The 25,783-nt window shown below is 43.2% G+C and overlaps 2 protein-coding genes across 24 annotated transcripts in view; both read left to right on the forward strand.

Moving 5' to 3' along the window:
• LOC139542512 (lamina-associated polypeptide 2, isoforms beta/delta/epsilon/gamma-like) overlaps nt 1–13,680 on the forward strand; it is a 40,641-nt gene extending 26,961 nt beyond the window's left edge. For 8 of the 23 annotated variants that reach the window (XM_071348011.1, XM_071348017.1, XM_071348012.1 and 5 more), the window contains 6 exons: nt 7,587–7,695; nt 9,859–9,987; nt 10,864–11,168; nt 11,771–11,860; nt 12,308–12,372; nt 12,583–13,680. In XM_071348011.1, the coding sequence (XP_071204112.1) occupies nt 11,040–11,168; nt 11,771–11,860; nt 12,308–12,372; nt 12,583–12,862 (564 nt within the window). In that variant the 5' untranslated portion in view covers nt 7,587–7,695; nt 9,859–9,987; nt 10,864–11,039 and the 3' untranslated portion in view covers nt 12,863–13,680. The other 15 variants (XM_071348029.1, XM_071348030.1, XM_071348031.1 and 12 more) reach the window with 10 other exon arrangements.
• A 248-nt stretch (nt 13,681–13,928) lies between these two features.
• On the forward strand, nt 13,929–25,468 carry LOC139542510 (N-fatty-acyl-amino acid synthase/hydrolase PM20D1.2-like). The gene is made up of 13 exons (XM_071348009.1): nt 13,929–14,208; nt 14,330–14,416; nt 20,525–20,760; nt 21,543–21,629; nt 21,713–21,846; nt 22,028–22,147; nt 22,637–22,712; nt 22,868–22,929; nt 23,042–23,120; nt 23,403–23,474; nt 23,695–23,860; nt 24,042–24,141; nt 24,515–25,468. The coding sequence occupies exons 1-13, from the start codon at nt 13,989–13,991 to the stop codon at nt 24,642–24,644; spliced, it is 1,569 nt and encodes a 522-aa protein (XP_071204110.1). The 5' UTR covers nt 13,929–13,988; the 3' UTR covers nt 24,645–25,468.
• Nucleotides 25,469–25,783: the final 315 nt, after the last annotated feature.

Raw genomic sequence — 25,783 nt, forward strand, 5'->3', positions numbered from 1 at the left:
GACAAGGTAGACAGTATCCTCCCAACGGTCAGCGAGCTTCCGCTTTCCCCGCTCCCCCTTGTTAGCCAGCAACACTCGATCCCCAACCTCCACTGGTGCTCCTCTGACTCTTCTGTCATAAAGGTCAGCATGCCTCTTCAACTGCTTCGCTGCAGATGCCTGTGCTGTATTCATGGCTTCTTTCAGATCTCTCCTCAAAGACTGAACAAACTGGTCATAGTCGACAACTTCTGGGTTCTCTATGACAGAGCCAAAGACTATGTCAACAGGCAGTCTTGGCGTCCTCCCAAACATTAGCAGGAAAGGGGCAAAGCCTGTGGTCTCGTGGATTGTACAATTGTACGCAAATGTGAGGGACTTCAGCGCCTGAGGCCATCTGTGCTTTGCTCTCGTTGGCAGGGCCCGGATCATGTTTCCCAACGTCCTATTCATCCTTTCGCAGGACCCGTTCCCCATCGGATGGTACGGCGTGGTGTGAGACTTCTGAACCCCTGCAACACTCAACAGTTCGGCTATTAAAGCGCTCTCGAAGTTGGCTCCCTGGTCTGAGTGTATACGGCGAGGCATCCCGTAGACACAGAAATAGTTGTTCCACAACTGATGAGCTACTGACTTAGCAGACTGGTTCGGACACAAGAAGGCATGAGCCAATTTGGTAAAGTGGTCAGTAACAACGAGCACATCCAAGGACTTGTTTGAAGAATCTTCTGCAGACCAGAAGTCTATGCACACTAGTTCAAGAGGCTCAGTTGTTATTATGCTCTCAAGAGGAGCTCTTGCTTCCGGATCAGGAGTCTTGCTCACGACGCATCTCCTGCAGCACTTCACATATGCCTTTACCTCCCTCTCCAGGCCATGCCAGAAGAACCTCTGTCTTGTCAGGTAGACTGTTCTCTGTTGGCCCTGGTGACCAGCTTCATCATGGACACCCTTCAACACCATTGCTTTCATGGAGGCTGGAACCACATACAAATACGTTTTCCTCTTTGTAACCACATTCCTTGAAACACGATACAGTACACCCATCTTCATGGTCAACTTGTCCCAACTTCTGAGAAGACACAAAACCTCAACAGTCTCATGGGAACGCTCTCTCCGGGATGGCCTTCTCCCCCTCTCCACAAAGAAGATCACTCTGCTGATCACGTTGTCATCACGCTGCTTACTCATCAGTCGGTCGTGTGGCAGAACATCGACATCGGTCTGCTCTGATGGCATAACAGCCTGTGGAAGCTGTGGCAACAGCAGTGCATGTGAGCCCACTTCATCACCCCAGCACCTGTGTGAATGAAGAACAGCTGCAACTTCATGTCTTGATAAAGCACCAGATGGGTCAACAGTAGCCTGACAGCTAATGACCACTTCGTTGGAGTCAGAGGCTTTGTCAAAGGGGTGGCTGGACCAGCGAAACACATCTTGCACTCTGTCTGTGCGCACAGCGTCGGCTTCAGCTAGTAAGGTCTCGTACGGAACCCTTGTCAGGCGATGGAGTGCACTGGGTCGTACGAAGGGCTCTCTGCTCAAAGCATCTGCAACAACATTTATTTTTCCAGGGATGTACTTGATGTCAAACTCGTACGGTGCCAGCTTGGCGACCCATCTCTGTTCACAAGCATCAAGCTTTGCTTTGGTCAGAATGTATGTCAAGGGATTATTATCCGTCCATACCGTGAAGTGCTGCCCCCGTAGCCAGTGGTGGAACTTGTCACAGATAGCCCATTTCATGGCAAAGAACTCGAGCCTGTGCGCAGGATACCTCGACTGCGCATAACTGAGGGACTTGCTCGCGAAGGCTATAGGTCTCGCTGTAGCTCCCTGTTCCTGCACCTGGGACAGCACAGCACCTAAGCCATTGCTGGACGCATCCACCGAGAGTAGAAAGGGTTTTTCGAAGTTGGGGTGGGCCAACAAAACCTGGTCCAGTAAGGCTTGCTTTAGCTGGAATAAGGCCTGTCTGCATTCTGTTGTCCAGTCGGCAGCCGTCAACTTCCTGACAGGTGAGCGTTGCTTCTTTTTCCAGCGTGGAGCCTTGTGTCCAGTAGTCAATCCAAAGAGAGGCTTTGCAATGGTCGAGCAACCTTCAATGAACTGTTGATAATACACCACCATCCCAAGGAATGACCTCAACTTCTTCTGAGATGGAATGTCAGTTCCATCTTCCATCAGATCAGCTTCTGTTACTCCTGTAATGGCCTTCACCTTCTCAGGGTCTGTAGCTACACCATCCGCACTAATGATATGCCCCAGAAACTTCACAGACCTCTGCAGAAAGTTACACTTTTTTGGCGCCAACTTCAGGTTGTGAGCCTTGAGACGCTCAAAAACCATTTCCAGGCGCTGTATAGCCAGATCTTCAGTGGGCGCATAGACCAAGACATCGTCAAGGTAACACAGCAGGCTAAGAAAGTTCTGATCCCCAAAGATGTTTAGCATCATCCTCATAAAGGTTGCAGGACTATTACATAACCCCTGTGGCATACGATTGTATTCGTACAATCCAAATGGCGACGTAAAAGCTGTGAATCTCCGGTCATCCTCATGCACTTCCACATTGTAGTAGCCAGAGGTAAGGTCCATTGTCGAGAAAAAGGCATTTCCACCTAAAGCAGCCAGTGCGTCAGCCTGGTGAGGGAGTGGGTGGGCGTCTTTGATGGTGCGAGCATTGAGCAAACGAAAATCAGTACAGAGTCTCAGGTCTCCAGACTTCTTCCATACAAGGACAAGGGGAGAGGCGAACTCACTACTAGACTTCCTTATGATTTCACGTTCTTCCATCTCATTCAATGCTTGTTTGAGCTTCTCATAATGATTTGGTGAAAGGCGTCGGTAGGGCATCCGAAAGGGTTTCTCATCACTCAGGTGAATGCGGTGAAGACATCCGGAAGCTTTTCCACAATCCAACTTGTGCCTGGAAAAAATAGACTGGTACTCAGCTATGAGTTGGATGAGTTTCTTCTTACCAGCAGGAGACGCTTGACAGGAGTTGACATCAATATCAGTCAAACCTAAGTCACGTAAGACCTCAGGATCGCTTGAACTGTCAGGTCCGTCAGTATCGTGAAGTTGGCTGGAACCGTCATCAGTCAGTGTCAAGTCATCTTGGCAGTCAGTGAGTATATCAGCCGTTCTCTGCACTTGCTGCTGCAAAGCTGCTGATGAATCATCATTCACACACGAACAGTCAAAGTCCTCTAGAGCCATGCAAGGAAAGACATCGGCTAGAGTGGCGTTTCGTCTCAAAGTCACTGTCTTCTGAGAAGGGTTTATCACTCTAACAGGGAGCCACCCATCCCCCCGCAATAGAGCTACTGTCCTCCCTACCAGTATTGACCTTGGTGTTGACCTTGAACTGCTGGGCTCAATGAGAACAGCACTGCCCGCTGATAGATTCTGAGTGTTTCGTAGTCTGCCCCAGACTAAGTGCTCCTGCATAGGCTCTAGAGTCACAGCCCCTTTTAGTCTCACAGTTCCAACTTTGTCAGGTACTTCACCGTCTCTCCATCTCTCCACATTAGCCATCATTTTGATTAGCTTGCTCTCCTCACCCCCGTCACACACAGGAGTATAAACCCTCTTCCAGAGATCTCCATCCGTCTTCAGGTGGCGAATCAAGTGCTTTAGGAGATTGCTGCCCAAGATGAGGTCATCACTCTGGCCTTCAACCACCAGTGTAGGCACGGCAACTCTACATCCGTACACCTCCATCTCCAGCTCACATACTCCCAAAGGCCGCGTCTTCAACCCACCACAACCAACCAAGACTACCTCTGTAGGACTCAATGATGGACTTTTCAACACTCCTGCACGCAACAGTTCAGGTAAGACCCTAGAGCTCAAGGTACAAGCCATGGATCCACTGTCAAGCATAGCTCTCACTTCCACTTCTCCTCCTATTAACACCTTGGCATAAAATAAATCATCATGTGCAGAAAGCCTCTGTGTGTTCTGCATTATGATACTCTTCTCAGTCTCCATTTCGTCACAAACACTTTTATATACAGACTCCAAATCAACAGCTCTCACCGATGGGGACTCTACAAAAGGCCCAACACTCTCCCCTTCTACATGCAGGCCTACTAGTTTTCCGGGAGCTGAGCAGTGGTTACTGTAGGGACTCCACCAGCTGTGCTCAGAGCTGCGGCCTTGGGGCACTGAGAGCGTGCGTGGCCAGCTACATGACAAAGAAAGCAGAGGTGATTGGCCCTGCAGTGAAAGTAAGTATCATGTCCAGCATCCCCGCACACGTTACATGGCCCATTAGACTTCACTTTGCTCCTATTCCCTTTTTGGAACCTATGGTCAGACTGTTGTGGTCTCTGCTCCAGCACACGCTCCAGCATTGCAAGGATACGTTCCATCGGCTCAGCTGAGCCCTGAATAGTCTGGGCTGGGTAAGGCAACGTATTGGGTACTTCCATGATGGGCCTCACAGCAGGCATGGTGATCGGCATGACAGCACCAACTTCCTGCTTCATTGTTGTGATGGCTGGGGTCACCTTAGATAAGTGAGAGTACCTCTGCTCCCTCCTGTATTCATCCAGCCTCTCATGAACATCTGCAGCAGTCCACTGCTGTAATGGCTTGCACTTAAAGATAAGGGACAGTTCAGCGCTAGGGCAATGTCTGATGAACATGACTGTGAGCTCACGAGATGGGTCTTCAACACTTTTTTTCTGTCTCTTTAGACAATCTTCAGCAACCTCCATAGCCCTGTTGAGTCTGAGCCAATAGTCAAATGGTAGTTCATCAGTCAGAGGTAATGTGGCATAAAAGTCAGCGAGGGGCATGCTTGAAAAAGCAGTGTCACTAAAATGTTGTTTCAGTATGTCAAAGATGGGACTCGGGCCTTTAGATAAATCAACAGAGGGATTGCTGCGTATGCCCACTTTAACAACATCACGGGCCCTTCCCATAAGCCTACCCATAACCTCAACAGCTTGGTCCATCACAGATACACCCCTCTTACGCATGTAAACCATGACCATATCCTCCCACTCATGCACTGTGCACTTTTCAGAGCCATCCCCCCGAAAGTACACCGGTTCCCTGATATCAGACTTCAATACCAGGTTCAGGCCTGACACATCCAAACCCCTAGAGCTGCATGCATTCCCCATAACATTGTCCCCAACATGTCCAACAATTGCCTTTGACTCCAAACAGGAGGCAATGTTCTCCCCAATGGAATGACCAATCTGCTGTACTATGTCTGCTATGAAATCCATGGAGACCTCCCCACTCCCTGTATTTGGCAAACCTCTTCCATACACATCCTTGGGCGTTTCCATTGGCAAACTATCATCAAAACTCCCAAAACCCTCCAGTTTAGGCATAGGTGTAGAAGCAACTGGAATTTTGCCTGAACCCCTACCAACAGATGGAGACAGATTAAATGACAGGAAACCCCTACCTCTCCCAACACCTTCCATTTTAACAATGGGAAATCAACACACTAATAAAAATGTAAATAGCAAAAAAATGCATATATATATTTCTTTCTTTAACCTCACGTCAAAATCTAACCTATATCTAGTACACTGGTAAAACTCACCCTACTTATATCAGATATACAATAGAATTGCAAATAAACAAGTAACACAAAAGTTATCGTTTATCTGTGAAGTGTCTCAGCCAGAGAAATCATCAATTCCGATAATAAAACGTTGGTGGCGCCCTCTTGTGGCGAAATGCGATATCGCACTATACTGCACCAGCAACGTCTTATCTGGTTCTTCAACGGCAACCACGGCGAAGTTCTGAGATGGAAATCCAGCGAAGGATGATCCGATCCAGAAGAACGGTCACGGCACCACTGTAACAGTACTCTTCTTGCGTTGTGTACAATCAATCCTCGACACGAACTCCAAAGTGTAGCACCAGTCATGGAGATTTATTCGCTGGTTTGGTGCTTGTTCACTGGGGCATGTAGTTACCATAATAATACAATTACAATTTAATATCTTTAACAATGTACCTGGTAGGAACAGCACAAAATTGCACGTCATGCAATGCACGGCTCACCATCCAAACTCTGCACTCACGCACTGTACAAAATATATGAACCCCCCCCACCAGACACAGTAAGTTGCTAGCTAGTACTGGCGGGAATTCTTTACAACAAAATGCACAACCAATATTCTCCAAAAAACACTGCATCTTATGTGTGATGTTCGAATAACATTTACAAACCGGTTGATATAAATTGTACATTTAAATCATCACTTGGGAGTATAAAAATCACTTTTGAGTACAGTGCTTTGCAACCAACAACTTACCGCTGGTTTGGTGCTTGTTCACTGGGACGATTCTAACTGAAACATCCTCCCTCGTAAGCAAGCTACGCAAACCAGCCAATAAGATGCCATGTTGAGTAGGTGAAGGCAAGACAAAACTAAAACTAAAGACCCATTGGCTTAACAATAAAGTGGCAAGGGGAATCACCAATATAACCCTGTTACACTCTGAAACCTAGAAGTAGTGGTTCCCCTTGCTCTGCAAGGGCAGTGGCTTTTGTGGAGCGATGGTTAACGATGCTTCGTGGGTGACTGTTGTTGATGTATGCAGAGGGTCCCTGGTTCGCGCCCGGGTATGGGCGAGGGGACGGACGTAAAGTTAAACTGTTACATTGATGCTGTTGACCCGGATCACTGGTTGCTGTGGAAAAGGAGGAGGTTGAAAGGGGGGTGAGTGTAACGGATGTGAAATGGCTAGCTAGTTAGTGGGTACCCGCTAATAGCGTTTCAATCAGTTACGTCACTTGCGCTGAAACCTAGAAGTAGTGGTTCCCCTTGCTCTGCAAGGGCCGCGGCCTTTGTGGAGCGATGGGTAACAACGCTTCGTGGGTGACTGTTGTTGATGTGTGCAGAGGGTCCCTGGTTCGCGCGAGGGGACAGTTTAAAATTGTACTGTTACATTGATGCTGTTGACCCGGATCACTGGTTGCTGCGGAAAAGGAGGAGGTTGAAAGGGGGGTGAGTGTAACGGATGTGAAATGGCTAGCTAGTTAGCGGGTACGCGCTAATAGCGTTTCAATCAGTTACGTCACTTGCTCTGAAACCTAGACCCTCTGCAAGGTCCGCGGCTTTTGTGGAGCGATGGGTAACGACGCTTCGTGGGTGACTGTTGTTGATGTGTGCAGAGGGTCCCTGGTTCGCGCGAGGGGACGGTCTAAAGTTATACTGTTACATATATGAACACTGAATTATTTCCTGAATAAGGGCTAGCACCAAGCCGTATGCATAAGTCGGATTGTAGACAAAACAGAGTGTCTTCTATAGGAGGTGGAATTTGAAATGCTGTAAAACCAGCACTTTGTGCAACTTGCTCTTATATTGATTATTAATGTTTTGCTGTAGCAGCTAGCTTATTATCTTGATGTTTTGATCAGTATTCAATTGTCCTTATTTTCAGTACAGTAGTCATGATTGTGTCTAGCATTATAATCAACATGACTGTTTACCCTTTTCAGTTAGTCCTGCTCAATGGTCTGAAATACATTTTTAAAAGATACTTCTCAGTTATGGTAAAAGTTGTGTCAAGGGATTTCCGTGAGTTTCATCATACCTGGTCATTTCCTGTCCCCACAGGAAGAATAAAATAAGGAAGATCCAGAGATGACTGACCCCTGTTGATTTACGGAAGATGAACTCAAGGCCACACTGCTCAAATATGGAGTCAAAGCTGGAGCCATTGTAGGTGAGACTACTAAATACTACACATTAAAGCGGCAATCAGCAGTTGAAACAAAAAATCTAAAAAGCTGAGTGATGGGGCTGGAGAAATGGTATCACTCTCAAATTCATAGACCGAGTTATGGATGCAAGGACTGACCATCCATAGTTTTAACCATGTGTTGATGCTATGCAATGTTTGTTTACATTTGCTTTGTTTACAAACATTGGAGTAAAACAAGCTTATTTTGGGTTCTGATGGGGTACGACAGTTTAACTAAATTCATGAGGAATTTATAAGTTACAGTGGGGCAAAAAAGTATTTAGTCAGCCACCAATTGTGCAAATTCTCCCACTTAAAAAGATGAGAGAGGCCTGTAATTTTCATCATAGGTACACTTCAACTATGACAGACAAAATGAGAAAAAAAATCCAGAAAATCACATTGTAGGATTTTTAATGAATTTATTTGCAAATTATGGTGGAAAATAAGTATTTGGTCAATAACAAAAGTTTCTCAATACTTTGTTATATACCCTTTGTTGGCAATGACAGAGGTCAAACGTTTTCTGTAAGTCTTCACGAGGTTTTCACACACTGTTGCTGGTATTTTGGCCCATTCCTCCTTGCAGATCTCCTCTAGAGCAGTGATGTTTTGGGGCTGTTGCTGGGCAACACGGACTTTCAACTCCCTCCAAAGATGTTCTATGGGGTTGAGATCTGGATGCTTCTTACGAAGCCACTCCTTCGTTGCCCGGGCGGTGTGTTTGGGATCATTGTCATGCTGAAAGACCCAGCCACGTTTCATCTTCAATGCCCTTGCTGATGGAAGGAGGTTTTCACTCAATCTCACGATACATTGCCCCATTCATTCTTTCCTTTACATGGATCAGTCGTCCTGGTCCCTTTGCAGAAAAACAGCACCAAAGCATGATGTTTCCACCCCCATGTTTCACAGTAGGTATGGTGTTCTTTGGATGCAACTCAGCATTCTTTGTCCTCCAAACACGACGAGTTGAGTTTTTACCAAAAAGTTATATTTTGGTTTCATCTGACCATATGACATTCTCCCAATCTTCTTCTGGATCATCCAAATGCTCTCTAGCAAACTTCAGACGGGCCTGGACATGTACTGGCTTAAGCAGGGGGACACGTCTGGCACTGCAGGATTTGAGTCCCTGGCGGCGTAGTGTGTTACTGATGGTAGGCTTTGTTACTTTGGTCCCAGCTCTCTGCAGGTCATTCACTAGGTCCCCCCGTGTGGTTCTGGGATTTTTGCTCACCGTTCTTGTGATCATTTTGACCCCATGGGGTGAGATCTTGCGTGGAGCCCCAGATCGAGGGAGATTATCAGTGGTCTTGTATGTCTTCCATTTCCTAATAATTGCTCCCACAGTTGATTTCTTCAAACCAAGCTGCTTACCTATTGCAGATTCAGTCTTCCCAGCCTGGTGCAGGTCTACAATTTTGTTTCTGGTGTCCTTTGACAGCTCTTTGGTCTTGGCCATAGTGGAGTTTGGAGTGTGACTGTTTGAGGTTGTTGACAGGTGTCTTTTATACTGATAACAAGTTCAAACAGGTGCCATTAATACAGGTAACGAGTGGAGGACAGAGGAGCCTCTTAAAGAAGAAGTTACAGGTCTGTGAGAGCCAGAAATCTTGCTTGTTTGTAGGTGACCAAATACTTATTTTCCACCATAATTTGCAAATAAATTCATTAAAAATCCTACAATGTGATTTTCTGGATTTTTTTCCCTCATTTTGTCTGTCATAGTTGAAGTGTACCTATGATGAAAATTACAGGCCTCTCTCATCTTTTTAAGTGGGAGAACTTGCACAATTGGTGGCTCACTAAATACTTTTTTGCCCCACTGTACATTCTTCAAGAATCAATGGGTATATATCATTAATTTATAAGTCCAAAAATGGATGTAGCTACTGATAATTGCCCCTTTTAATCTCTGTATTTGATCTGTCTGTAATTGCTAATACAACCTATCCATATGGTACTTTGTACAATGTCTTTAGTTTGAAATGGATCTCTGTGTGTGATAAATAGACTTGGTAGTGACTATGAGAGGAAGCTACAAAGGCTACTAGAACCTGCCCAGACAGAACGGTGGCACAGGAGATGCATACCAGTACTCTGATAGTGAAGAATAATCATTAAGATTTGTTACTGTTACAGACACAGATGTGGATTCTGTATGCTAAAATGGATGACAAAACGGTGTCCTCAAACAAGGATGTGTTTACCTCTGATTCTGTTGGTCTTCCTTGTTCTGAAGAGAAGGTATATCAGCATGGTAATGAACAGGTGAGTGCGTTCATACTAGGATCTTATTTTGAGACCCTGATCAAAGAATAGTAAATATCCTATGCAGCCATGTTATTCTCCTCAACTAAGGAAAAAATGTTGCCTGCAGTGCCACCTTGTGACAGTAGTTAGGTATTTCTGTGCCTGGGTTCTAATGCAAACTGTGTCTCAATGTCCAAATAAGTTATATTTTAGGAGTGGTTCTCAGCTCGGTTACTCCTTACTTTTAACAGATGTAACGGCACTCTCGGAATAATAAGAAAGCTGAATATCATTATCATCAGTGTTTTATGCCATCGTCGAGAATGGTAAATCTGACAACTACTTAGACCACCAGTACCCTTATTTATGAATTATTCACAAATTCAACATTTAAAATGGGTGATGGAATTATTTCTGGAGTGTGATGCTTTTGTGTAATGGGATAATAATGATGCTACCCTGGCAGCGGGTTTGGAGAGCTCCGGGGCGCTATGAACTCAATCCCAAGAGGAATGCAGGGAATCATGGGAATGTGGCTGAGTCTTCCACAACAGCAGAGGGGGGGGGGAATTTGCCCCCATCGCCTGTTACACCTGGGCATGGAGCTGGGCTGAGCAGAACATCCTCTCTGCTAGGACATACCACAGGATCAGTGGTAACCCTTTTAGAAAAACTCATTAACTCTTCAATGGGAATGGGATCTCTGCTCTTCTCCTTGCAATTTTTTTCATCTTGAAACGGCACATTATGCACTCTTCTCACACTCCAAAGCTGGTGAATATTTAGGGTTTTAAGGGACAACTTAAGGGATCAAGCAAGCTGTTGGAGCATATTTTTGGATGTCCTGTTATTGGGCTGTGGCTCTGAACAACTTGTGACTTTTAACCCATGCAGGTGCAGCCTCCGTCTGTATCTCTGGGAGGCGGTCGTGATGATTCCTCCTATTCCTCTTCTCAGAGCTTCAGCATTACTGAGATGGTAGAGGAGGGAAGTTTGTTTTGATCTGTCAAGATTAGATTAAAACCAATCACATCAACCTAAATATCTAATCCCCACTAAAGTGATGACCAATGAGTGATATGCTGTATTTACGTTTTCCTCTGGAATCACAGATTGAGAGTCAAAGCCCTCTCTTCAGTAGTAGAACACAGAAGCACAATGGGAGTAATATTCTGGGACCTTGGCCAAGGCCTCACCGGGTCAGTAGTACTCACAAACATTTCAGTAATCTTATCTGTGACAAGCTGTTGTTGGTGGTTACAGGGTGGATGTTGTTAGGTTCTAAATAAACAAGAGTAAAAACTCGTGGACAACTATGAAAAGCTCAAACCAAGTTTTCACCCAATGGGTCAGACAGCTGAACAGACAAAGACATATTCACACAAGCACTGGTATTTAAATCTTCCCCCTATACTGAGTCTCCTCCTTATACATATGGACAGCCAATACATCTCTGTTGCTAGACAGGACTTTAGTGATTCCTGTTCTTTCTCACTTCATCTGATCTGACCTTGGCCCAAATTCCTCACTCCTCCCCAACTCATGGCTGTCCTGTTGACTTGTACCAGATTGTGGCCTTTCTCCTTTCCATAGGATACCTGATGTCTAACAGTAACATGTTCTGACAATGTAAACGTTCTGCATTTCCCCTCTCTCTCCCTCAGTAACATAAACAAGGATATTTCATATTTCAACTTTAGAATTCAGAATCCATCAATGTGATTCAATGGGCTGTGGTTAACAGAGTGAGTAGAGGAAATGTGGAATATACTTTGAATTTGTTTTTTTTTCTCACTTTTAGCAGGACATGGGGATGGTGGACAAGTATACCATGACTAACCGATCACCTTGCGTCACCCCAAAGACCTCCTTTATCAAACAGCATATCAAGGCACTTACATTAGCTTGTTTAGTTGTCTTTCAGATTCATTCCCATCTTTTCACTCTTATAACAGATCATACACTAGAGCTATGGTTTATATGCAGGTCTACACTGTATACTTTATTATCCTGTTAATGGTTTTACCATCACTTTGATTGGGTTGTTCATGTATATAACCAAGCTAGTGCATTAATCAAAGTGTTCATTCATACCTAAAATAATGTTTTACTAAGAAAAGGTTTGGGGGAAATGTCTTGGTTCACTGTACTTTTACTTCAGGACTTTGAACCTTTTGCACAATAACCACAAGTGGCTTTATGACTTTCCCCTAACCTTTTATCTCTTTGCCATTCCACCTGATCTGATTTAGGATGGTGAGGGACACTGGTAGTGTGGATGTTTCTCTTTCCTCTCGTCTGTTTGGGTCAGACGGTCTGATTTGTTTCTCTTCTTCAGGAGCCGGTCACAGATGTCCTGATGGAGATGTTCCTAGAGACAGAACCTATACGCACTGGCATTGTGTAAGTCCAGTTTCCATAAAACAACACTACACATACAGAAGCCACGACAATTAGGGAATAGTCACCATTTGTAAGGTAGCCATCTCTCAGGTTAAATAAGGCTATGTCCCAGAGACTTTTTGGTTACTGCTTACTGAGGCTACCATGATTCCATATTCTCATACTATTTGTCTACCTTTTTAATTTGGAAAATTGTACTCTTTCCTCCAGTGCCACCCGTCGGAGGCCTATCAAGGGTGCAGCGGTGCGACCAGTCCAGTTTAAATACCCAGACCTGCCTGCCAGTCCCATGACCCTACAGAGACAGGCATTGGAGCGCCGCCTGGTGCCTCTGTGGGCCCAGATCCTGGTCTTCCTCATCTTGACTTGCCTTCTCTACCTCATCTACTCTGCCATGGAGCACAGCTCGGACCATCCCTTTGTGGCCTTCCTGGACAACCTCAGTATGGGGACGGAGACTGAGGGACTGTCGCTCCAGGATGACCCTTAGGACTAATCTGTACACCCGCTCTAGGGAGGAGTAACTCCCCTGCTCTAGGTCTGTGTACTGATTCTCCACCCTTCTCTTAAAGGGAGATATCCTTTTATGCATGGATTTAATAATGGATAAAACTTAATCCAGCCAATGCTTATACCAATCCTAAACTTTCAAATCCATGATGAGTAGTGCACACTTCGGGAAAAGGAAGGATACTCCACAAATTGGTTTACAGTTGTTGTGAGGAACTTCATTTGGTCACTGTAATTCTCCTTTACACTTTGGATGATGTCACTCTTAACCAAGAAAGGTAGCCATTATAACCTTGTTGGTTGGAAAATGTTCAGGTGAAACTACTGTTCAAATATATACAGTGATTAGGACTAATTTAGAGAAATAATACCATTTTGAGATTTGTAACTTAAATGGAAGATTTTTTGTATTTAATTAAAAGTATGTATCAATGAGAAATTAATGGAGTTACGGCTACAATTTACACATAGGTTCGGTTGGGGTTATCAAAGTCCAGTCTGTGTTAGAGCTCATCAAAGATGTGGCCAGGGACAGTATTCTCTTGTTTTAAAGGTTTGTAAATGTATTTTTTATTCAGTACAGTTTTTAGGCACTGAAATGTCAAACTAAAAAGCAATATAAAAAAATATATTTTGTGAATACTCATTACCTTTTCGAACTCATCTGTAATTTTTCAGTTTCTATTTTGGATGTGAAATAGCTACTTTAAAAAAAAAATGTCAGGGAATTCAGTGTTTTTTTCAAGAGTTGCTTTTGTGTTGTCTGAGTTATTTTGAATAAAGAGATGATTTGTTTCATTTGGACATCTTCCCAAATTAATAACAAATGCTGTATGACATTTTGATTGAAACTGCATGCATGTGCATATTTAGTTGAACAGTCAGTATGCTGATTATCTGGTGACATATTTCCAGGGTCAGTGCTATCTTGGATCCTTGGATCCATACCCGAACTTTAACTCTTTCCATTTCAAATGTTAACTTAAAGGGTGGGTACCCTATTTCAATCCCAGCAGATGGCGCTCTAACGATCATTCATATATAAAAACGTCACGAGCAGCTGCATTAATTAACATGCTGTGTGTGCGCACTGTCAAATAGTAAAAATGACTGAGCGCAGTGGAAAATGTAACATTATGAAGTTAGTCAAAATTGTGTCTTTCAGCTTATTATTAGTTGTTTTAGTATGTTTCGTTGCAGCCACTTTAAGGACTCTGACGTTTGACGTCAATTCAGGACTTCAACTTGCACACTGGGAGAAGACGAACAACATTGCGTCTGACATAAACCAGCACCAGCGAAAGGAGCTTCTTGCGAATTTCAGAGGTGAGATCCGGCCTAACTTCACCATCAAACCGAGCAGACTTGACAGCCTATGTTGTGTGAATAATCGCTATAACATGCACACTAAATTGGGTCAACGCCACCGGCTTTTTTTTGTATGCAGAGGCAATCCAGATTCCCACGGTGTCAACAGCGAAGACGCAGCTCAACATCACCGCACTGGGCGAGTTCGACAGCCTCCTGAGGAAAGGTAACGTTGTTTAGGTCCCGGGAGTATACGATGATCCATTCCATAGGCAGACGATTACTGTAGGAAACCTGTTTTCACTGAGCACAGTTACTAATTAGCATTTCGACACTGCTTTATGATACTCAAACAGAAATGCACCCGTTTACTCCACTAGAAATTATATCACGTGAAAACTGGATGTTGCGCGAGAATTGTTTGGCGCTGGTGCTATATATTATTTTGATAAACTGTTAAATATTTTGACATTTTCCTTTGTGAATAACGTGTGTAAATGTCAATGTTGTCTGATTTAAACGTGTGAGCTTACCCTGAATCAGTGGACCAGAGCGGTTGACTCTTCTGACCGCTTTTCGCGCTCCTGAAAATACTGCTTTCACATTCGTCAATTTCGGGAAGTGTTATCTTGTCCAATCATAAACGATGTGGGTTTCAACTCCAAGCATACATGCTAAATGACGTCTGGAAGTAGTTTTGTGAAGAAAAAAGCGCAGAAACCGCCTCAGAAGGTAAGCAACATTTACGTATCACTACAAAGATAAGGTTAATGGCAAAATGTTGCTTTCATGCTGACTTGACGCGATTGTAGATTTACGGCGAGGAGTTGGCTAACAAGCTGTTTGGCTAGATAGCTACAGGACCTAGCTAGCTAACATGTGGCTTTGCTTACTGTAGGGGAGGGTGGGGCGTTCTGTTTGGCTGGCAATGGTTAGAGGTTTTCTCCACTCGCACCGTGCTCCCTGTCTCGATTTGGTGAAACAAATACTTTAATACATTCAAACCTCAGATTCTTAGTAACAATTTTATATGCAGCAGGTGACAATTTCTGTTTTTAGCAAGTCTGATAGCAAGCTATTAGTTAGAGAAGAACGTTGCTTGTCACCTGTCGAGGGAGAGGTGCCCTCAGCAAGGACTGCCAGTAAACTACATATTTGTATGAAATTAAAGATGCTCATTCTGTTTTGGTTTGTTTGATATTAATAGGCCTGTATTCGTAGACAAAAGGTGGAAATTATAGGCAATTAGCAAGACACCCCCAATAAAGGAGTGATTCTGCAGGTGGTGACCACAGACCACTTCTCAGTTCCTATGCTTCCTGACTGATGTTTTGGTCACTTTTGAATGCTGGCGGTGCTCTCACTCTAGTGGTAGCATGAGACGGAGTCTACAACCCACACAAGTGGCTCAGGTAGTGCAGCTCATCCAGGATGGCACATCAATGCGAGTTGTGGCAAGAAGGTTTGCTGTGTCTGTCAGCGTAGTGTCCAGAGCATGGAGGCGCTACCAGGAGACAGGCCAGTACATCAGGAGACGTGGAGGAGGCCGTAGGAGGGCAACAACCCAGCAGCAGGACCGCTACCTCCGCCTTTGAGCAGGAGGAGCACTGCCAGAGCCCTGCAAAATGACCTCCAGCAGGCCACAAATGTGCATGTGTCAGCATATGGTCTCACAAGGGCTCTGAGGATCTCATCTCGGTACCTAATGGCAGTCAGGCTACCTCTGGCGAGCACATGGAGGGTTGTGCGGCCCCACAAAGAAATGCCACCCCACACCATGACTGACCCACCGCCAAACCGGTCATGCTGGAGGATGTTGCAGGCAGCAGACCGTTCTCCACGGCGTCTCCAGACTCTGTCACATCTGTCACATGTGCTCAGTGTGAACCTGCTTTCATCTGTGAAGAGCACAGGGCGCCAGTGGCGAATTTGCCAATATTGGTGTTCTCTGGCAAATGCCAAACGTCCTGCACGGTGTTGGGCTGTAAGCACAACCCCCACCTGTGGACGTCGGGCCCTCATACCACCCTCATGGAGTCTGTTTCTGACCGTTTGAGCAGACACATGCACATTTGTGGCCTGCTGGAGGTCATTTTGCAGTGCTCCTCCTTGCACAAAGGCGGAGGTAGCGGTCCTGCTGCTGGGTTGTTGCCCTCCTACGGCCTCCTCCACGTCTCCTGATGTACTGGCCTGTTTCCTGGTAGCGCCTCCATGCTCTGGACACTACGCTGACAGACACAGCAAACCTTCTTGCCACAGCTCGCATTGATGTGCCATCCTGGATGAGCTGCACTACCTGAGCCACTTGTGTGGGTTGTAGACTCCGTCTCATGCTACCACTAGAGTGAGAGCACCACCAGCATTCAAAAGTGACCAAAACATCAGTCAGGAAGCATAGGAACTGAGAAGTGGTCTGTGGTCACCACCTGCAGAATCACTCCTTTATTGGGGGTGTCTTGCTAATTGCCTATAATTTCCACCTTTTGTCTATTCCATTTGCACAACAGCATGTGAAATTTATTGTCAATCAGTGTTGCTTCCTAAGTGGACAGTTTGATTTCACAGAAGTGTGATTGACTTGGAGTTACATTGTGTTGTTTAAGTGTTCCCTTTATTTTTTTGAGCAGTGTACATTTGACCATTCATGCTTATTGGTCTATGGGGTAATTTGCCTAATTTAGTGGAATTTATTTGGCGCAGTCGGACAGACGGTTGTATGAATTTGGGATCTATTGTACCCTTCCTGTCGCAGTCTTTTTTTGGCTATTTCTTTCTCGACAAGCTGACCAATAGAATAGGTAAACCTTTCTACTTTGGTGGATAGTAGATTGACAGGCTCGTAGGTGGTGCGTCCATAAGGCTTAAGTAAATTTTATTAAATTGCCCAAATTATATAGCCTAATTAGCCTGATCTTGTTTATACAGATTTTTTTTTTTTTTAATTCAAAATAGGTTACTAAAGCATGATTTGGCCACAGAGGAACATTTAGCTTCCCCAAGCCTTAAAAAAACAAGTTGTGGATTGTTGGAAGCAAAGGCAGCGCGTGCAATTTGGGCCCCGTGCGCAGCAAATACCGTAGATGATTATTGAGTTGCGACTGTCTGTGGAAAGTAGAGGGGGCCCAGCCAGGCATATCACAATATTTCTCTATTTAATTGCGTGAAAACGTAGTTTTGAAAGCAAATGGTATTGCTGTAAAGAGAAGACAAAGACTCAAATCAGTCTTTTTTAGTTATATAAATCCTCAATTTAATTGAGCGAACAACCGTAGGCCTATAGCCTGTCTTATTGGCACCAGCGGAGAGCATCGGCCGTATCCCCGGTGATATTCACTTTATCATTGTTGAGTCCGTGCAACTTAAGTTTGCTTTTGGACAATTTCCTCCTCCAGTTTAGATGGGAGTCATATTCTATTTGTCTCCCCTTCTCATAGACCTATTGTATGGACAACGTCGCTACTCATCAATGCATCCTCGGCTTGTATATTCTGCTAAGATTAATTACCATAATCTAAATGTGATTTATTTCATTCTCAGCACTGTGGATGAACTCTAATCAGGTTATGCACCCAATGAATATTGGTCTGTAAAATGTCTCAAATGTCTGTTAAGGTCAAATGACGGGCCAAGGTAATGTGTGAGCCCATGATCATTATGCTCAGAGCTTAAACTCTTATGACAGTCAACATTTTAACCATCAAATGTAATCTTTTTTTCTTTTTTAATTTCTCTTATTTTCTTCATTTTTTTTTCTTTCTGTTTGTCTTTCTTTTGTGCACAGTTTATTGGTTGGCCTTTTTTTTGCATGTTCACTATGAACTAAGGAACTTAAGATATGCATCTAGTGTAATGACATCTGCCTGTATGGAATATTTTCTTTGCTGCTAATAAATGGGCCTAGAATATGTTTGGAAAATGGTTTGTTGTGCACACATTTATAAACACTTACAATCTCACCTTTGCTGGAGTAGCTCAGGAAGGTTAGCTGCCACCACACACACACTCCATGTAGTCTGAGGGAGGGGTAAAGGATTGGTGAGTCGAGCATAGGTGTGAGGAGTTTCGAATTGAAATTTCCCTGTTTGTAAGTCTATGGACTTTGGAATGCATATATTGCTATGGTGTAGAAATAGTGTCAAAAATATTTTCTCAGGTAATCTAGTCTGAAGCACTCTGTTAGATCAGTGTCTCTAGCTCAGGTTTTAGAGCGGGGTGTGCAGAAGAAAAATTAGTGTCTAGTCGAATTACATAAGTGTTGCTGTTTTATAAGCACACTAAAACCCTAAAAGTATTACTTGTGGCTAGTTCAGTAGCATATGTGTGTGTGATTAATTGCATTAGTTGGTTAAAATAAATAACTCAGTTGGAAAAATGCTAATTTGTCAGATTTATTGTGAACAACGTGAAATATGTGCATAAATTAACAGCTATTTTGTACATTTTGGTGCAATTTTTGGCAAAGGCTTTGCCATTGACCTGTGCATTATCTCCTGTGACCTTTTTTACCCAAATTGGAATGTCTCAGCAATGGTAAGGCTTTCAGTCATTAAAACCAAGTGCACTGTGCTTCTGGGATTATGTTGTATCATTTCAGTTCTAAAAGCAATGTTCATTTTACCCCCCTAACACTCAACACTAGGGGTTGCAAAAAGTCATTATATATATATATATATACAGTACCAGTCAAAAGTTTGGGCACCTACTCATTCGAGGGTTTTTCTTTATTTTACTATTTTCTACATTGTAAAATAATAGTGAATACATCAAAACTATGAAATAACACATGGAATCATGTAGTAACCCAAAAATTGTTAAACAAATAAATATATTTGAGATTTTTAAAAGTAGCCACCCTTTGCCTTGACAGCTTTGCACACACTTGACATTCTCTCAACCAGCTTCACATGGAATGCTTTTCCAACAGTCTTGAAGGAGTGCTGAGCACTTTTTGGATGCTTTTCCTTCACTCTGCAGTCCAACTCATCCCAAACCATCTCAATTGGTTTGTCAGGTGATGGTGGAGGCCAGGTCATCTGATGCAGCACTCATCACTCTCCTTCTTGGTCAAATAGCCCTTGCACAGCCTGGAGATGTGTTGGGTCATTGTCCTGTTGAAAAACAAAGCGCAAACCAGATGGGATGGTGTTCGCTGCAGAATGCTGTGGGAGTCATGCTGGTTAAGTGTGCCTTGCTTTCTAAATAAAGCACCATCACACCACCTCCATGCTTCACGGTGTCAACCACACATGCAGAGATAATCCATTCACCTACTCTGCGTCTCACAAAGACATGGCGGTTGGAACCAAAAATCTCAAATTTGGACTCCAGACCAAAGGACAGATTTCCACTGGTCTAATGAACATTGCTCTTGTTTCTTGGCCCAAGCAAGTCTCTTCTTCTTATTGGTGTCCTTTTTAGTAGTGATTTCTTTGCAACAATTTGACCATGAAGGCCTGATTCACGCAGTCTCTTCTGAACAGTTGATTTCTTAAACTGTGAAGCATTTATTTGGGCTGCAATTTCTGAGGCTGGTATGAGAGCCAGTTTCATCATAGCGCTTGATGGTTTTTGTGACTGCACTTGAACTTTCAAAGTCTTTGACGTTTTCTGGATTGATTGACCTTCATGTCTTAAAGTAATGATGTACTGCCGTTTCTCTTTGCTTTCTTGAGCTGTGCTTGCCATAATATGCACTTGGTCTTTTACCAAATAGTGTTATTTTCTGTATACCACCCCTACCTTGTCACAACACAACTGATTGGCTCAAATGCATTAAGGAAAATAAATTCCACAAATTAACTTTTAACAAGGCACACCTGTTAATTGAAATGCATTCCAGGTGAAGCTGGTTGAGAGAATGCCAAGATTGTGCAAAGCTGTCAAGGAAAGGGTGGCTACTTTGAAGAATCTAAAATATCAAAACTATGAAATGACACATGGAATCATATAGTAATCAAAAAGTGTTAAACAATAAATAAAAGTATTTTAAAAGCAAACCAGGTACAGCTTCTTTCTAGAGCTCCGACCTGAAGATCATTGACCTTGTCTTGAAAGCACCATAAAACTCATGGTGCCCATCGCCAGCCCATAACTGTGTGAAGTTGGATTCAGTGCTCTTGTCTGCATTAAAACCCAAATTTTGATCCAGGTTGAACGTCATAGCCCCACATTAAAAGTAAGCGATGGTGAGTTGAGAAGACTGCCATAGCTGCAAATAAAAAAATTAACATTAGCTGCTAATTACATAATTTTTATTTTCACATGGTTGGGGTCGTGGGCCAAAAAGGTTTGGGAACCACTGCCCTACACTAAAACCATGTTTTCCCTCTTCCAGTTTTCCCTACAGTTTTCTCTTCCCACCTGGTCCAGCATGAGGTTGTGGCCAACTACAGCCACCTGTTCTGGGTGCCTGGCTCTGACCTGGCCCTGGTCCCCTACATGCTGCTGGCCCACATAGATGTGGTGCCTGCTGATGAGAATGATGGATGGGAGGCCCCACCATTCTCTGCAAAGGAGATAGATGGATTCATTTATGGTAGAGGGACCATCGATAACAAGCAGTCTGTCATGGTGAGTTTTGACTGTAGGTAGAGGTTTATGGGACTTGGGTTTTCCAAGGACCAGAGCGTGGAGATTATTCTATGATTTGTTTGCTATGATTTATGCCAGGGAAGGGCAGCTGGTGGCACGAAGGCGCTCTGGTCAATTTTGGGAACTCAGTTGGGGTCTCAATTTACTGTTGCGAGTTAGAAGTAGTAGAAAACACAAGGTGCAATTTTGAAATTTTGTTGTGCATCAGCAGTTTCTCTTATGTGAGTCACTGATAGTCAGTCATTTAGCCCATGTCAGCTACATTATTTTAGATAGCTGGCCGCAAAACTAACTTAGCAATCTAAACTTGTTATCATGGTCAAATTACCTGCTGGGGGGGCCCTCCCATTTAATTTTGTTAGTCAGTCTCACCCAGATATATTAAAAACTGCAAACATTTCTCCACCCTACGGCAAAATGGGTAGAATTGCATGAAATGAGCTGTAAACAGAGAGAGAAAAATCCGCCCCATGGAAAAATTTGTAGAATTGCATGAAAATAGTTATAAAATGCAAAATCTGTATTTGCAGCAAACTGCAACATTTTCTCTACACCCTGTGGCAAAATGTGTAGAATTCACCGAAATGAACTCTAAAACGTAAAAATTCTCTCTGCTGTCAAGAGTGGGGACACCCCCATCAAAGTTGACCATCCCCGATTTAGGCCAAGGGCCTGATTAACAATGTGGTTACTGTTTTTCCTCATTCAATAATACGATTTCACGTTGTCAGAATTTAAACAGCCTATTTTTTTCACTGTAGGGAATCCTCCAGGCGCTGGAGTACCTGTTGATAAGAGGTTATTCTCCGCAAAGGGGATTCTTCATTGGTCTGGGTCATGATGAAGAGGTTTGTGAAGTTAGTAGAGGTATTTTATTTCAGAAACCGAAAGGGACAGAATTCAGAAGCATGATCTTCTCTTTGTACTGTAGGTGGGTGGCTTGCAGGGGGCCATGAACATAGTGAAGGTGCTGAAGAAGAAAGGGGTGCAGCTGGCGTTCATACTGGATGAGGGTCTGGCTGTGCTGGATGGAGTCATCAGTGGTCTGCAGGGGCCTGCTGCTCTGTAAGCATTCATTCATTAACTCTTGTCTCATATTTTAGGCTCTATAGCACTTTGTGACATCTGCTGATGTAAAAAGGCCTTTAAAAATGCATTTTATTAAGTGCTACTTATAAGGTTTACGTCATAGATTGCACTCAGTTTATTAAAAGTGTGTGGGCCTGCCTGTGTGTATATGTGTCAGGATTGGGATCAGTGAGAAGGGACAAGCCACGGTGAGACTGAGTGTCTTCAAGGCCCCGGGTCACTCCTCCATGCCTCCCAGAGAGAGCAGCATCGGCATCCTGGCTGGAGCTGTCAAAAGGTGAGAGGCGATTTGGGAATCACACTCATCACAGACTAGATGGGTCTTCTATGTATAGCCATTGCTTAACACCTACAGATACAGTTCAATGAAGGGGAATTCCACTTTTCTTGCTTGGTCAGCCATGAACATTATAGAGCCTGAGACAAATATTTTATAAGGCCCAAGGTTCAGGTTTTATTTTCACGCACATAAGTGTAGTGAAATGCCTTTCTTGCAAGCGCTATCCCAACAATGCAATAATCAATAGCCATAGTACTATAATGTAAAGTAGTACAAAAACGCACAAGAAATAGAAATAAGAACACGAGAAAGTAAGTAAGCTGTGTACACCTCTCAGTTGAGTATGAGTGAACTCCGTAAAGGGAGGACATTTCTTAATCGGCTAGTTCTACATTGTTTTAGGTCTGCATCATAGAGTATATTGTGTCATGTCATGTTGTGAACCTAAGCCCACATTCTCTAAGCACACGTGATCTGTTTTGTCAGGTTGGAGGACAACCCTATGCCCATATTGTTTGGTGAAGGCCCTGAGCGCAGGACCTTTGAACACTTAGCTCACAGGGTAATGCTGTGTTTCTAACCTCTGTCCTACATTGGCTTCAATTATCCTATGGGATATTCTGCGATATAGAGTGTAGTGTTTAATACTAGTCTTAACATCATTTTAAAATAAGTACATAGCTTTTTAAATCACTTTGAAATGTCTTTGTCTTACAGTTTGGACTCCCAATTAAGTTTGTCATGTCAAATATGTGGCTGTTCTCTCCACTTATTGGCAGGTAATTTCCCTCACTGAATTTCTCTGATTTGGTCCACCTTGATTATTTCAATTACATGCAGATTATACTTGATTGAGTTATAAAACCTAAATAACATTTGTTTATGTTAAAGAGTATTGGAAAGGAGTCCTGACACAAATGCTTTTTTGAGAACCACAACTGCAGTCACCATGTTCAACTCAGGTGTTAAGGTACAATATCTTGTCATAATGAGTTATAGTGCATGAAGGTGTTTTATTTAAGTGATGCTCCTGAGGTTTTCTATAGTTTCAGCAGTAGTTTGTCTCGAGAGCACTTTCAAAACGGGGTCCCTGAAAGTCGTACTACGTCATACATTTCGTGTGATATGTTCTTTAAAAAATAAAAATAAATCTATCTTGTATATGTTCAGAATTCCAATTGTTTTATGTTATATAGTGCTGGACTGCATCTATTAAGCAAATACAATACTTGGATGTTTCTATACTTCATAGGTGAATGTTCTTCCCTCCCTTGCTGAGGCCTATGTGAATCTGCGGATACATCCAGCACAGACCGTACAAGAGGTGGGGATTAGCATTTTACACATCTACATATATGGTTCAACTGCATGCTATATTCAAAATTCATGTTCTATTATACTGTAAAGCTAAAATCATAGGTCCATCTCACAAAACCGAGACACTGAATTTATAAACTATTTAGTCATGCTGGCAACTTTGAAGTACAGTTCAGGGAAACTGTCCCCAGTTTTCAAAATGTATAGTGTTTGTGTCTTCCTGTCAGGTTCTGGAGTTCATCCAATCCACAGTGGGAGATGAGAGAGTGAAGATGGAGCTGGTGAATGGCTTTGACCCACTACCTGTCAGCTCGTATGATGAAACATCCTTTGGGTTCCAGACCATCAAGAAGACCCTGCTGGACCAGTTCCCACAAGTTACTGTTGCGCCTGGTAAGAAACGGAATAGAAGGGAGTGTGTGAAGAGGGAGTAGTATTTGTTTGATTTGCCCACTGTGATGTTGGGGAAAGGGGGGGGGGGGATCCTGTTTTTGGTATGGGTTTTTCAGGTATCATGTTCACATTTATATGACATAGTATTCAGCATACAAATCTATCATATTCCAACGTGCAGGTGTCTGCATCGGGAACACAGACAGCCGCCACTACACTGACCTGGCCAAGGACATCTATCGCTTTGCACCTACCTGGATCAGACCAGGGGACACCCAGAGGTATGACTCATTGTAGCTGGAGCACTGGATATTCTGTAGAGAAGAGCTCTCTTTATCAGGTGTTGAATGTAGTCATAGTAACTGTATACGTACTGTACAACATACTGTATCTTTCAATGGCCTGTTGGGGTTGAGGAGATTGTTCAAACACTACCCTTTTGTTGACCGCGAGACAAACTCCAGTCTTATGATCTAGTCATGTGACACGATTGAACCATAAAATGTAAGTCAGCCCTACATGCACAGCGTCTTGACAAGAAAGGTTTAACAATGCCCTCTGTTTGCATTGAACAAACAAGATAAAGTCTCACCTTACTAACACTGTAGTTTGCTCGCTATCGTTCCACTGCTTATGCATTCTCTACATTTCCAGGTTCCATGGTATTAACGAGAGGATTTCTAAGAAGAACTACGAGGAACTGGTGGTCTTTTACTTCAATCTGATCCAGAACTGTGACATCAAGGAGCTCCCTTCTCCCCACAGTGCTGGCCATGAGCTCTAAAGCAGTAGGGTATTTGGGGGCCACTATTACATTCATAATCCATATAAAAATTAGTTTGTGTCAGATTCTATTTACCCCTTCAGGTTGGGTCCCTCCTTTATTTTGGATGAAGTACAGACATCTCTTGGTGATTCTAATAAATATATATATATATATAACAACAAACTACCAATGCTATAGTTTGAATGAAGACAGTCTGATTGTATTATCAGTGAGTACATCAATTCAATGTTACTCAGACAAAAGGGGGCAAGCTCTCACGAGGAACAGACATGTAAAATGGAGATTTTGATCTCTGTGTTGTAAAAAAACTACTGGTGACAGTATTGCATTAGAGAGATGGAGTTTGATTTTTGTTATGGCCATAGAAACAGTTTAATGGGTATAAAAAGCTATGTAATCTGTTACTATTTTGTTATTGATCATTGACATGAAACATGAATTGGAGAGCATTGTGATGGGTGAAGTGTATCCAGCGTGCATGTGAGAGCTGCTGGCCAAATTTCCTCCCTGTGGAATGGTTTCTAAACAAATATAAAGATATTATATAAATCATTTTCTTTTCAATGCACATTAATAGTATGAAACTTGAAATCGCTATATTGTGACTAAGCGGGATATCTTACTTGCTGATTTCCGTGAGGTACTTGAGGTTTTTTGTGTGAATATTTAACACAGGTTAATTGAGGTGCAATACTTGATTTATCTGTTTAAAAACTGAAATTCTAAAAAATTTGTTGAAATACTGCTGGCCAATAAAGCTGAAGATATCGTAGATGTGGGCGAGTGGTGAACATAATGGTTAATAAACATGATGCACTGTGGTGATGGCCGTCTTTGTTTCCAGATGTGTCCAAATTGTTACAATGTACGGTCAGACATTATTTTAGAAGTGTTCAGACAGTAGGTCTAAATTCATTCCAAATCATTAACAAGGAGCCTTACAATATATATATATTTTTTTTACCTATACCAAGGTTGTCAAACTCATTACATGGAGGGCCTAGTGTTTGTTTCTTGGGTTTTCCTTTCAATTAAGACCTAGACAACCAGTTGAGGGCAGTGTTGCCAACTTAGTGACTTTGTTGCTATATTGAGTGTATTCAGACCCCTTTAGTTACACATTTCAAAAAATCGAC

Source organism: Salvelinus alpinus, chromosome 17 (genome assembly GCF_045679555.1).
Source record: "Salvelinus alpinus chromosome 17, SLU_Salpinus.1, whole genome shotgun sequence".
NCBI classification, from domain to species: Eukaryota; Metazoa; Chordata; class Actinopteri; order Salmoniformes; family Salmonidae; genus Salvelinus; species Salvelinus alpinus.

What these genes read in the sequence shown, in the direction of transcription:
- LOC139542510 (XM_071348009.1), top strand. Translation starts at nt 13,989, where the DNA reads ATGACTGAGCGCAGTGGAAAATGTAACATTATGAAGTTAGTCAAAATT. An exon ending in CAGCACAGACCGTACAAGAG is followed by an intron (nt 23,475 to 23,694) that starts GTGGGGATTAGC and finishes TCTTCCTGTCAG; the next exon opens with GTTCTGGAGTTCATCCAATC. An exon ending in ACAAGTTACTGTTGCGCCTG is followed by an intron (nt 23,861 to 24,041) that starts GTAAGAAACGGA and finishes TCCAACGTGCAG; the next exon opens with GTGTCTGCATCGGGAACACA.